We start from the raw sequence: 12,576 nt of genomic DNA, 5'->3' as shown, positions 1-12,576 counted from the left end.
CATGTTTGTGATCTCTGGGGTCTTTTGTGGAGAGAAGAGCAGAGGACCAGAGGACTGGTCAGGGGGCCCAGAGGGTGGGATCAGGAGTAGCTTGGGAACCACAGGAAGCCCACATCATCACACAGAGCAGACAGCGAGTACTGTCCAAGTATGGGCTTGTCAGGCTGCCAGGAGGCAGAGGGCTGTTCACTGAAGGGAGGGGCCCAGCCCAGGATGGCATTCGAGAGCTCATGGTGAGGGAACGCAGGTCAAGGCTGGGACCGGGGCTCTTTGCAGAGCCAGCTTGCATCTCCAGGCCAGCCCAGACAGCAAGGAGTCAGACAAGGCCTAACTCCTCTGCCCTTCTGTGCCTCCATATACGGCAGCCCAGCCCCGCCTAGCCCTCCCCTCCACGTATGGGGATAGGCCTCCCCCACCCCCACAGTGGGTGTAGGGATGGCTGAGGAAGGCTAAAGAGAAGGAAAGCTAACCTTTATGCTTCCCCTTCTTCTCCTTCTTAGAGGTTCCGCCCTGGCCTCCTGCTGCAGCTGCTTCCTTGGTCCTCTTGGCTGAGGCTGGTGCTGTTTGACGGGCAGCTCCCGGCTGCACACTGGCAAGTGAGTCGGGCTCTTGAACTGCTCAGAAGAGAACCCGAGACAGAGAGTGTGTGTGTGTGTGTGTGTGTGAGTGAGTGAGTGAGTGAGAGAGAGAGAGAGAGAGAGAGAGAGAGAGAGAGAGAGAGAGAGAAATGGGCTCTAGGTGAGACCAAGCTCCAACTTACACTTGCCTCCCAGCATAGCATCTCCCAGCCCCCAACCCGACTCACATCTCTGTACCACCTCCCTAGATCACAGAGCCTCTTCTTTACCAAGAAGGGGTGCCCAGGAAAGGCATGAGCAGGAAGGAGGGGCAACCCCAGTACAGTCTGATAAAGTCAATAGCCTGGCCAAAACCATGACCAACCAAGAAACAATCAAAGATCTGGGCCAGTAACGGTCCTGAGCCTGGGCAGGGAGAGGGAGGGTGTCTGTGAGAATGTGGGTCACTGCAGATGGTGGATAAAGACAAAAGAGGCTGTATCTCCTCAAAGAGACCATGACCAGGGCAAGTACTCCAGGACGCCCACACAGGGTTCTCATGGGACCAGGCCATGGGGTCTGGGGTGGGGGAGCACCCTGAGAAGGAGAGTCACTCTGGGATATAAGGAGCTGCACACACTGGCAGTGAAATTTCAGAAGTGTCAAAGCTGAGTGGCCTCCAAATTCTCCACACATCAAAGCCTGAATCCATTCAAACTCCTTGAAGGGCTTCTAACTGCTCTTAGATGAAGACCACCATTCTCTGCCTGTCTGGTTCCTCCATCTGCCACCCCCCTTCCTGGGTTCCGTAAGTTCCAGCCACACCAGGCTCTTTCAGTGTCGCAAATGGACTAGACTCCCTCCTGCCCCAGGGCCCTTGCTCTAGTTGCTCCTGCTGCCTGGGCTGCTCTCACTTCTGCCCACTCCCACTGTGGCTGATTAACTCCACATTGAACTCCATTGAAATCCTTCCAATTTCAGCTCAGGCGTCATTTCCTCAGGGAAGGCTTCCCTGCCCCCCCCCCCCCCCATCTGAAAGAAGGTTCTCTGCCACCAACTCAGCCTGATTTCTTTCTGCAAAGCATACCTGCTTAAGTCTCCCCCTCCTACACTCTGGGGTCCACAAGAGCAGAGACCACACGTGTTTGCACTCACCCTGGATCTCCAGCTTCTAATTCAGAGCCTGACACATACTGGGCCATCGCTAAATATTAAAGAAATGAATGAATGTATAACATGAATGAGCACAGCCAGTAGGTCAGAGTTAAAAAATGTTTACTGAGGTCAACCATCAGTTTTGATTTATGTCAAACTCCCTTACCTTCTTCTTGGAATTATTCCCTCATATTTTACACCAAGAGCCAGCAGAGGGCAGAACAGGAGGCAGCTAAGGCTGTGGGCAGGGGGGCAGGGGTAGGTGGGTTGGAAATGCCAAGTTTGGAGCATGTGATTTTGAAATAAGTCCCAGGTTGGGCGGCCATGTGCACAGTAGCTGCCCCAGGTCTTGTCTCCCACTCAGAGCTGGACAAAGGCTGCACCCCCAGAGAAGCAGCATGCACCTCACAGAAGCCCATACGCCACATGTTCAGACGTTCACTGTGGGGAAGTTTCCTGAAGGTTTGGCCTGGTCTGGAGTCTCAGCAGGAAATAGCAGTCAGTTGATTTTGGACCCTGGAACACACCATGGCTGCTTCAATTTTTCAAAGCCCCGAGGCAAAGAATTTTCCTCCTTATATCCAGGAGGAAACAGACCCAGAGAGGCTAAGTGGCCAGTTCACAGTCACCAGCAAGTAGGTGACCAACCAATAATGGCACAATCAGAAACTGCCTCCTGCCTTCTGGCACCCCTCTCTCCAGAGGCGCTACTTCTCCTACCATGCTCTTTCTGCAGGCCCAGCACTGCCCTGACTCACAGTTCCAACAGGCATCTGCAGAGGTGACTGCATGGCAGCCACTTGCACAACTATCCCAAAAGCCCTGAGATGTCTGCCACTGGCAAAAATGATCAGGATCAAAAGTCACAGGTGCAGGCTCCCATCCCAAGCACAGCCTGGGACTGCAGGGTCAGAAGCCATGCAGGGCTGGGACTAAGGTGGCCACACAGCAGCAGGCCAGGGCCCACGGGAGAACAGCAGGTGCTGTCTCTCTACAGGGTACCATCACCACCCCTGGACAGTGCTCACAGAGGAGTTAGGAAGAGGGGCTACCAGAAAAAGGTCGGGTGGGGGGTTAGTCCTGTGAGGAGCAGCTGGAGCAGCCTCTCTGGGCTGAGGTCCCTGCCTTTTGCCTCTGCGGGGCCCCTCACGTGGCACACGGACACACCAGGTGCTAAAACATGCAGGGGAATCACCACAAAGGAGCTTATCAGAGAGGCAGGATGAGGTCATTTGGAGTCAGATGGGCCTGGGTTCAAGTTCTAGCTCCATTCTCACTAGCAGCCCACTCATCTCATAATTGAAAAGGTGGAGATAAGAACTGATTGTGAGGAGTCAAGGAGAGATAACACAGGTACAGCACCTAGCACCATGCTTAGCCTTGGCAAATGCCCCAAAGCAACCTTTATCATCAGAAACAAAACAGGTTTCCTTGGAGGGTATGTGTGTACACAGAGGAAACATGCTTGTATGGCCTCCCAACCCACAGCCTGGGCACTAGACAAATAAGACTCAACTGCTGCCCTACTTGGTGCAGACGAGGGGACCCAGTGGAACAGAAGAGGAATGTGAGATGGTGCCGGGCAGGCGGATGGAAGGCCTAGAAGTTAGATGAAAAAGACCAGCCCTGAAGGAAGGTGACTCCCAAGAATTCAAAGCGGCTAGAGCTCCAGGTAATGGGGAAGCCACAAAAGGAGGGGAGCTCCGTCTAGCTGCAAACCTCATAGTGTCTGCTGGATGGAGACGCTGCCTGGATACCCGGCCCCAGCGAGGGCAGTGGTGACTGTCACCCTCAAGTCTGGCTTTCAGGCTGATACCGATCATCCTTCTGTCCAGAGGGAGGGTACTGAGCACAGGGACATGACAAAGCTACCCCCCAGGACTTATCCCCCAAGATACAGACAATCCCCCCAGGTGGGTTCTGCTATGAACCAGAGTGGGTAAGGAAGGGAGCTGGAGGCTCTGCGAAGGAGCTCTGAGCCAGGGACAGGACCTGCAGGCAAGAAGCCACGCCGACTGAGCGTGCGGGGAACCCAGGGAGGGGAGGGGATGGGTGTTTCTCTAGAGAGACACCAGTTGGCATAGGGTGTCTTCTTAGGAGGCCAGACTGCTGAGAAGAGGTGCCTCCTGCTTTCAGTGAAATCTTCTGGATCAGAAACCTAGCTTTCGAATTCCTGGCTCCATCTTCCAGCTCTGGCACCTAACTCAGAAGCCAACGGCCTGAGAGTAGCCCAAGCGTCCAGCCTGCTTCCACCACTCCACTCAGCTGTCTACCTTGGCTGAGAGTCAGGATGGACAAGAGCTTTTTTCCCTATGCTCAGGCTTGAAACACCCTTTCAGAAAGCCCCTCACCCTGCCAGGGTCGGCAGGAAGTCCCTGAGGCCTTCCCAAGCTGTGCTTTCCCCAGAGCAGCAGGCTGGTGTACCTGGGTAGCTGGTGCTGCCACTGCCGCTGAGGTAGGACTCCACCAGGGGGGCCTGCTCCTCCGACTGCCGGGCCCGCCGGCTCCGGGGCCGCCCGTCAGCATTGGCCTGCACCATCAGGGGCTCCTGGCGCTTCTTCTTCTGCTTCTGCTCCAGCAGGGCCCGCTACAGAGGCACCGAGCAGGCAGAGGCTGACAGACCCGGAGAAGGCAGGGTACCGGCCTCCACCAGCAGGCAGAGGATCTCAGAGTGGGGGCAGGCAAAGGGCCCTGCTCCTTCAGCTGGCTTCTAGAGGTCACACTGGGGTCCACAGCCCCTTAGTACTCCAAGACTCGGAGTTCAGGAGAGAACCGAAACTCGGCCCACGTGGCTGCCCTGGCGGGCTCACAGCCCAGGTGTCCAGCCCCTCACTGCAGTCACCCTGGTAAGGGTAAGGCTGCTGCTGAGCTGGTAGAGGAGAAGCTCACCTCTCTTCTTCCAGGTGGACCCCTCTCCCCATCAGACAGGGGCAGCCCTTGCCCTCTGCCCCCAGAGGTCCCAGCCTGGTCTCCGGCCAGTGCCAACTGCCCTGCCACCCAGCCCAGCCTCACTCACCTGCCGGTCAAGCTTCTGCTGCCTCAGGTTGCTGCCCTCATCATCTAAGACACTGTGGAAGGAGAGAGGGATATTCAGGGCCTGCTCCCGAGGGGCTGGGATACAGCCCAGTGCCCACCCGAACCCAAACACATCTGAGTCGTTCCAGCCCCCTCCCATCCTGGCTGAGGCCTCACTGGGTCCAGCTGGCTGAGGAAGGCAGGGTGGAAGCTCTCACGTGGAGACCAGCTCCAGACAACAGGGAGCTTATCCCCTCCCTGGATCCTGACTGCTCCCAGGACTTCCCAGCCAGCTGGGGCCTTGTAAGTGAGGATGAGACCCTCCTGCAGGCCCCTCAGCAAGACCAGGCCTGCCTGAGATCCAGGGGAATCCCAGCAGAGGCATCAGCCACAAGCCGGTCCCCATGCAGGCTTCAAACCCAGTGGCTGCTCCTTCTAGCTCCCTATGGGGGTCTGGGCAGTTTTCCCCTCGTCGGGGGGGGGGGGGGGCAGATCCTCTGGGGCAGACCCTCTCCCCATCTGTTCAAAGCGAGATCCTGGCTCTCCAGGTGACAGGGAGGACATGCTGACCCACCTACTCCCCTTCCCCACTTCAAGAGAGCTGGCTCTGCTTTCTCATTTGGGAGGAGGAGGCAATGAGGCAGGGCTAGGGCTGGGAGGAGAGATCTGAGGGCAGGGCAGGCCAGGCACATCAGTGCACAGGAGGTGGGTCTGCTACGAAGCAGGCCTGCCAGGAGGCAGTGCAGGCGGCACCAGGACATCAGACTCCCCACTCCCACATGTCCTGCAACAAGCAGCCTCATCTCATCCAGACTGGTCCTGCCTCCCAAGAGGGCAGAGCCCAAGTAGGGAGCTGGTAACTCAGACCACTTAGCTTTTTATAGACTAGGCGCATGTGTGAGAACTTGGCCCAAATCTGATAAAAGCCAAGGTCAGGACAGCTGTCTGGGGTAGAGCTGGAGCCTGAGGATCCAAGTTCTGGGAACCTGCAGGCCACCTGGTCCAAAGACCCCTGCGTGGTACCCTCCCAGGCATGCCCACGTGCACTATGTCTGTGTGTGAGCCTAAAAGGATGTGTGTAAGGATATCTCCTCTGTGTGCACAGAATTGGGAGGTGGCCAAATGCGTGAGCACCCCTATATGTGTGTATGCACAAACCTGGGGATGTATGTATGCAAACACCTGGGTGAGAAATGAGCGTGCATGTGTGAAGGTGAGTGCAGTATATGTGCAAGGACAAAAAAAAAAAAAAAAAAGAGCAAGTCATCATAAAGACAAGGTGAAACCATCTCCACCTCTTCCAGATCTTTCTAACTGAAATAATCATTGACCTAAAATATCCCTTCGGCTCTTCCAGACAACCTGGTGTTTCTGTCCTGTGAGGGCCCAGGGAGTGGAAGGAAGCCCAGGGATCACAAACAGCAAACCACTGCCTGCACCATCTGCCCCCCGTGCCCCAACCCCCAATCCCCCAGGGAGTACCAGGGTGAATAAGATGCCTGAGGGCTAGGAGACTACAACTCTTCCACCTGTCTCTATTCAGGTTAAATGGCCTGAGTGAACAAGACAAGGGCAAAGCATCCACTCACAGGCTGACTTCAAAGGGAAAGGTACCTCCGTCAGCCCCCAAACACCACTGCCCACCATGGTGTGCTGCCCAAGCCATACACACCCATTCACTTCCAGGAGAAGGACGAAAAATGCAGCCTGGGCCCTGCACGGTGGCAACCAGTGACAGCAATGGGGCCTGAAGTCCACCATGCTCCACTTACCAAGGAAAGGGTGCCTTTCTAAAATTCTCAGAGAAATGCTAGCAGTGGCCTAGCCACAGAGCTCCTGTATGACCTTCACAGGACACTGCTGGCTTCCCTTCATGCCAGCAGGAAAGGCCATTTCACAGCTTGATGGGCTTTTGCATGCCATCTGCACTTTTACAGGGTAGGGACAAGGGCACTGGGTTATCCCTGGCACTGCCTTCCATGCAATGACACCAACATAAGGGTCATTTAGAAAAGGGCACATCCAGCTAAACAACAGCAAAGCCCCATCCAGAACTGCTGGTCACAGTGGCTGCCTGACTGACAAAAGGTGGTTCCAGCCATGGTGCCCTCACTGCCCAGTGCCCTCTGATGTCCTTATCCAGATATGGGCGATGTTTTCCCTCTGCAGGCTACTATCCGACTGTCATGGATTTCCTGCATGGCTTGTGTGAGGAAGGAGGCTGCATTACGTCCTTCCTCTTCTGCTCATCCCCAACGAGAGAGAATGATGAAGAGCCACAAGCTTCAATGGCCCTCATTACCAGGTAAGATTACAGGTAGAATGGACTTAACGCTGGCCTTCAGAGAAAGATGAATGAATGTGAAGCCTAGGCTTCCGAAAAGAAATTCCAGAAACCTCAGATACCCTGGAAGTGCCTAGAAGAGCCACCCACCACCTCACTTACCACCAGGCATGTTCAAGCAGCCAGAAGGAATGGCGTGTGCTTGGGTGGAGGCGGAAGCTGGGGAGAAGCAACACTGCCTGGTGAATAAAAATGGGCCTGGGTGTGCAAGCTCCATCTAGGAGCGCCTACAAGAAATCTACCTAAACAGAGAAGCTCCAAGAGTGGAGTAAACCCCAGTTCCTGGTAAAGCACAGTGTCTCCGGGACAGCTGCAGTGGAACAAGGCAGACCACAATCACCTCAGGCGACCTGTCAGAGACATGCTGGAACTGGGTGGGTGTTTCCAGCTGACAACCTATCCAGAGAGCACACTTGTCCCTGGTGAATAACAAAGAATCCCCTGCAGTCAGCAGCATGTTGTGAAGGACAGTGACAATGGTGGCTGTCTCCAGGGAGAAAAGAACCAAGAGCTCCTTTCACTTCGTCCACAAGCCAAGCGCCCCCCTTCTCCCCAAGCCCAGATGGCCCTGCCTCCTCACCTCCCTCTATAGCATCACTCGGGGGCATCTTCCTTTCCCACCAACTCCTCCAGCCTGCCTCTTCTGATGGCACCATTCTAGGCAGCACTCAATGATAACCACGTGAGGAGATGGTAATGGCTTTTTAATGACTCTGGCTCCAATTATGGAATCTCTGCCAAGATGAGGCTGCCAGCTGCAGCCCCGCCAGGAGACGCCGACAGGAGACAGGGCACTGATGGATTGGGTCTTCCAGGTTGACCCCAGAGGCTTCTTCATTACGGTCGCCTCCTGCTGGGGGCCAGACCAGGGAGGTAGAGGAAAGCACAAGCCACTGACTCAAAAGTTCGAGAAACATAGTCTGCAGTGGTCACCAATCCATCCACTCTGCCCAGGGCCAATGAGATGGCAACTTCACCTTCCAGGGGGAAAGCCCCTCCACAGCCACTCGCTGCCCACAAGGCACCTGTTATGGGTTGAACTGTGTTCCCCAAAATGTTCAAGCCCTAACTATAGGATCTCTGAAGATGCTATTTGCTAAGATGAAGCCAAACTGGTTAAGCCTAAACCAATATAACTGGTATTCTTTTAAGCAAAGGAAATTTGGACAATCAGTGAGACAGAGACAGATGGCCATGTAACAGAGGCAGAGACAGTGTTATGCCCAAGCCAAGGAACATCAGGCATTGTCAACCACCACAAGAATCCTAACAACTTCAGGAGAAGCCCAGCTGACACCTTGATTTCAACTTCTAGCCATCAGAACTGTGGAACAAATTTCTATTGTACAGCCAACTAGCCTGTGGAGCTTTGTTACAGTAGTCCTAGAAAGCCAAGACAGCACCCAACAGATACCTGGGGAGTGACTGAGTTGTTTGTGACTACAAGGGTGGGAGGCACAAGAGACACTTCTCCCATGGGCTGGAAAAGCCATGGATGAGGCCAGCATATTTAGGAAGCCAACTTCCTCTCTCCCTTCTTAGCCTCCACCTTTCATGTTCCAGCTAATCCTCCAGAGCTGACCAGGGGCCAGGGAGAACAGGACAGCTAGGGGTAGAGCAGACCACCTGGACACACTCTCCATGCCCACTTCCCTCTCCCTCTAGCTGCCCTCATTCTTTCCTCTCTGCCACAGTGGAAGCTGCGGCTGCTTGGGATGCAGTGAGAATGCAGTGGGAGTGGAAATGGGGGCAGCACAAGACAGGAGATAACATGTGACTCCTAGGAGTTCCAGCCTCCAGCCAGTGGTTCCCAAACTCACCAGGTGCATTAGAGCTGCTAGGGCACTCAGCCCTGATTTGGTCACTCAGAACTGCCAGGAAAGGTGCCCCCAGAATCCATCCTCCTCACCTTGCTGGCACTCTCTTTTAAACAAGCACCAAAGGTGATTTTAGTACTCAACAAATGGGGACCATGAGCCACAGCTGGCGATCCCTAAAGAACAAGCAGGAAATTGGGGAGGTGCTATAAGGCTGACAATGTGCAAATGCAGCCGTGATGTTCAAATGCGGGAAAAATAACAGTTTGCAGAATAGTGAGTCCAACGTGGACCCCAGGAAAGGCTGTGAAGGGTTATGAGAGAGGTGGTGTGGATAGCTAGAAGACCAGCGATCACCAGAAGCAAGCCCTGTTCACCAGCAAGTCCGGGCACACTGTACTCAGGCCTATCAGAAAAACCAGGGAGGACAGTGCAGCCAGCCTTCCACATGGAAACGCACATGATAAGGACAACTTGCGGACAAAATGCAGTGATATAACTGGCATACTAGTTCAACTAGATAAATCAGAGACCATTCAAAGATCCCTACCCAAATGGTTTACTGAACAAGAATGGATGCCACAGTCAAGGAGGGTTTCCAGCACCATCCGTCTCTTATCTGACATAAGCATCAATGACCTGAAGATAAGGTGGAACTCTCAGCCAACTTACAGGTGATACCAAGTAGATCAGATACTAAATTGCTCCCTAGGACAGTGTGGATTCAGAAGATGTTGAAAAATGAGCACAGGACATAACAAGTAAAAACCTAAGAGAAGGTCAAGTCCCATGTATGAGTCCCAAAATTCAGCAGAAATGGGGGACGGGGGTGATATCAGCCATGAAAGACTTGGGATATTTGTTTACAGAGGGCTCATGATGACTGGTCAGTATGACAAAGCCCATTCCATGTGATGGTGAGGGCTCCAGGACAGTGGCTGGAGCAGGCACCTAGAGTGGGGAAGGATCACTCTGGTGCTGGACAGGCCACACCCAGGACATGCACGTGGTCCACAAACCACACTGAAGGAGGGCACAGAAGGCCTTCAGAGACCCCTCCAACCACTGATACTCTTCTTCCTCTCCTGTCAGTCCCACCAACCTCATGTTTCCTGCTCCTTCCACCCCATGCAACAGCAAGACAACTTCCCAAGGGGGTTTGGAGTAAGAGCGAGAGGAAATTCACTGTGGATTCAGGAGCAGAGGCAAAGCAGAAGGCCAAGGCATCTGGGTTAAACCCAGAGCCAGAATGGAAAGAGCCTCCTTCCCCATCTTAATTAGGAGTCATACTGCTCCCTAAAAAGCAAAATAAGGAGGTGGTTAGAGGATTCCTAATAGTGGAGGGAGAACCCAGAGACATACCTTAGGCTCAACCCAAGGAAGAACTTTCTAACAGCCATAGCCATCTGATGTAGGGCTGGCTATAAGCCAGTAAATTTTCTGTCCCTGGGGGAAGCATATATGCAAGCGCAGATGGCAAGCTGCTTGGCGGGGATGCTACAGGGAGCATTCACAAAGAGAATCCACAAGCCTCTAAGGGCCCTTCCAGCCTGAGAGTCTCGCTTTGTGACCCACAACTGCACTTCTTAAACAGTGCTCCAGGGGGCGCCTTACGATCCAGTCCCTGATGGGAGAGCCTGCGTCCCTCAGGTGTGCTGAGAACCCTGTGTGGGGCCTGGAAAGCTGAGGAAGCTCTAAAGAGATGCCACTTGGATTCAAAGTATTGACCTATGCTGGGTCATGCTGGGGACATGGCCAGGAACTAGATAAGGTTCCTGCTCTCAGGGAGTTCACAGTCAGGTGAGGGAGATATGAGGCAACAGCCTTAGGCGTTGTCTTTAGGACCTTGAAGACAAGAGCACTGAAGACAGGCCAGGGACCGCGGCTACCCAGCACCAGCCTTCCCTCCCTGACTCTCAATGTGCCACCCACATCTTATAAAAGGTTGTAAAGCCATGCACTAGGGACATGAAATATGCCTCAAGAACACAGATAAAGAGAAACTGGCAGAAACGGAAAGTATCATCAGTATAATTAGATTAAAAAAAATAAAAGACCAAAAAAAAAAAAAGATTCCAGTTGTTAAAACTTTGTAAATGAAATGGCTTCCTTCTAAATCAGAGTGTGAGATTAATCCACTGTCATTATAAACTAAGCAGAACTACCCATAAGATGATCACCAGCTATCACTGCCCCAAAGAAACAAGCCTGGCCCAGGGAATCAAAGTGCATCCCAAAGATGGTTACCCCAACAGCAGAGCTAATAAGAAAACTACTGACCTCTCTCCCCCAAACCAAGGGCCATATTCCTAATTCTGACGTGCTGTGATGTTAGGGAACTCATATGCTTCCATCTGCAAGGAAAATGCCTTTCCTGTCTTCTGCCTCAGTTTTCTCTGTGATCAGACGGGCATGTAGCTTTGACTGCAGTCAGCAGTCCAGTTCACGCCTGAGGCAATCCGAATCTTCTCCTCTCAGCCCAAATCTGCCCATTCTAGAAGCCTTCTCCTAAGTCCAATGCTGTCCCAGACCCAGTACATGCCCAGAAAGGCCCCAGCAAGGCAGGGCAGGAGGGATCTGGCATCTTCTGATCACACCCTGTCTTCAGCTAGGCACCTCCCCTCCCTACAACAGAACAAGAAAAGAGAAATGGAGGGGCCGCAAGGAAGGGGGCAGAGTAACGGGAAGAGCAAGCAAGGCTGGGCCACATGGGCGCCAAGCTGCTGTGGCAAGAGACGAGCTCCGAGCAGAGTGTGTAGGCTCAGGAAATGAATAAGGAGGGTCCTGGGCTGGGACAAGTGCTAAATCATTCTTTACAGAATGTCAGCGCCCTGGGAAGTTAATGGAGGACAGGGTCATTTCCCAGAGACAAATCCCACCTCCCCGGGACCTCCTTCCCCAGAGAAAGGCTTAAGCTTTCCCAATTTGAGCTAATTTTCTCTAAGACCCATGCACTCACTCTACAAGTTGCTTTAACCTTTGTTTCTCTGAGAGACTCAGCAGGGCCTAGGCCTGGATCAGCAGTTTGCCAGATCTTAAACACGCCATCCTCTCCCTTGCCACAAATGCCAGCCCTTCCTTCCTTCCTCAGCTAGCCTGTGGTCACCACCCTATCATCTGAACCCCACACAGGCACTTCCTCAGCACTGGAATGCCACTCAGCACACAGGCATTTCCCAGGCATCCGTGCTATCAGCCCTGGAAAAAGTTAACGGTATTTCTTCTAGGAGAGCCTCGGCCCACATGTGCCAAGAAACGCCTGGATGCTTCAAAACTACCTGTGCCCCCAGGTGGACGCCCTGGGCGGGGCGGCAGCTCTCCTGAGTCAGCACAGCCCCACTCCCCAGCCCCAATGGGAATATCATCCTGGTCTACATGAGACTCTGAGGCGTGACTACGTATGTCTGCAGGAGACCCTAGGGGTGACTCAGGTGTGCACATGTGTCTGTGTTGGGGTGGGCAGAAAACCTCTAAGCTGAAACCCCCACAGGGGCTGAGATTAGAGTCAACAACAATTCTTAACTGAAGCTCTGAATTCCCAGGCCTGTGACAGGTGCCTGTTTGCAGAAGGATCTGCTTTTAACAAGCCTCAGGCAGTTTCTGCTGGTTTCCATTTTGGATGCTGTCTGGACAGACTCATAGAAGAGCTCTGTCAGAACGGCTTTCCATCATGACTGGCGTCAGGCCC

The 12,576-nt window shown here is 53.6% G+C and overlaps 1 protein-coding gene across 4 annotated transcripts in view; it reads right to left on the bottom strand.

The window, feature by feature from the left end:
- TUB (TUB bipartite transcription factor) overlaps positions 1 to 12,576 on the bottom strand; it is a 91,637-nt gene that overhangs the window by 12,485 nt on the left and 66,576 nt on the right. For all 4 annotated transcript variants that reach the window (XM_077113878.1, XM_077113880.1, XM_077113879.1 and 1 more), the window contains exons 2-4: positions 4,729 to 4,780; positions 4,137 to 4,299; positions 471 to 614 (exon numbers count right to left, since the gene is read on the bottom strand). In XM_077113878.1, the coding sequence (XP_076969993.1) occupies positions 471 to 614; positions 4,137 to 4,299; positions 4,729 to 4,780 (359 nt within the window). The remainder of the gene's footprint in view (positions 1 to 470; positions 615 to 4,136; positions 4,300 to 4,728; positions 4,781 to 12,576) is intronic.

This window comes from Tamandua tetradactyla, chromosome 8 (genome assembly GCF_023851605.1).
Source record: "Tamandua tetradactyla isolate mTamTet1 chromosome 8, mTamTet1.pri, whole genome shotgun sequence".
In the NCBI taxonomy this organism is placed as follows: Eukaryota; Metazoa; Chordata; class Mammalia; order Pilosa; family Myrmecophagidae; genus Tamandua; species Tamandua tetradactyla.
The sequence above is the reverse complement of the archived record's forward strand: the minus strand, read 5'-3'. Positions and strand labels throughout refer to the sequence as shown.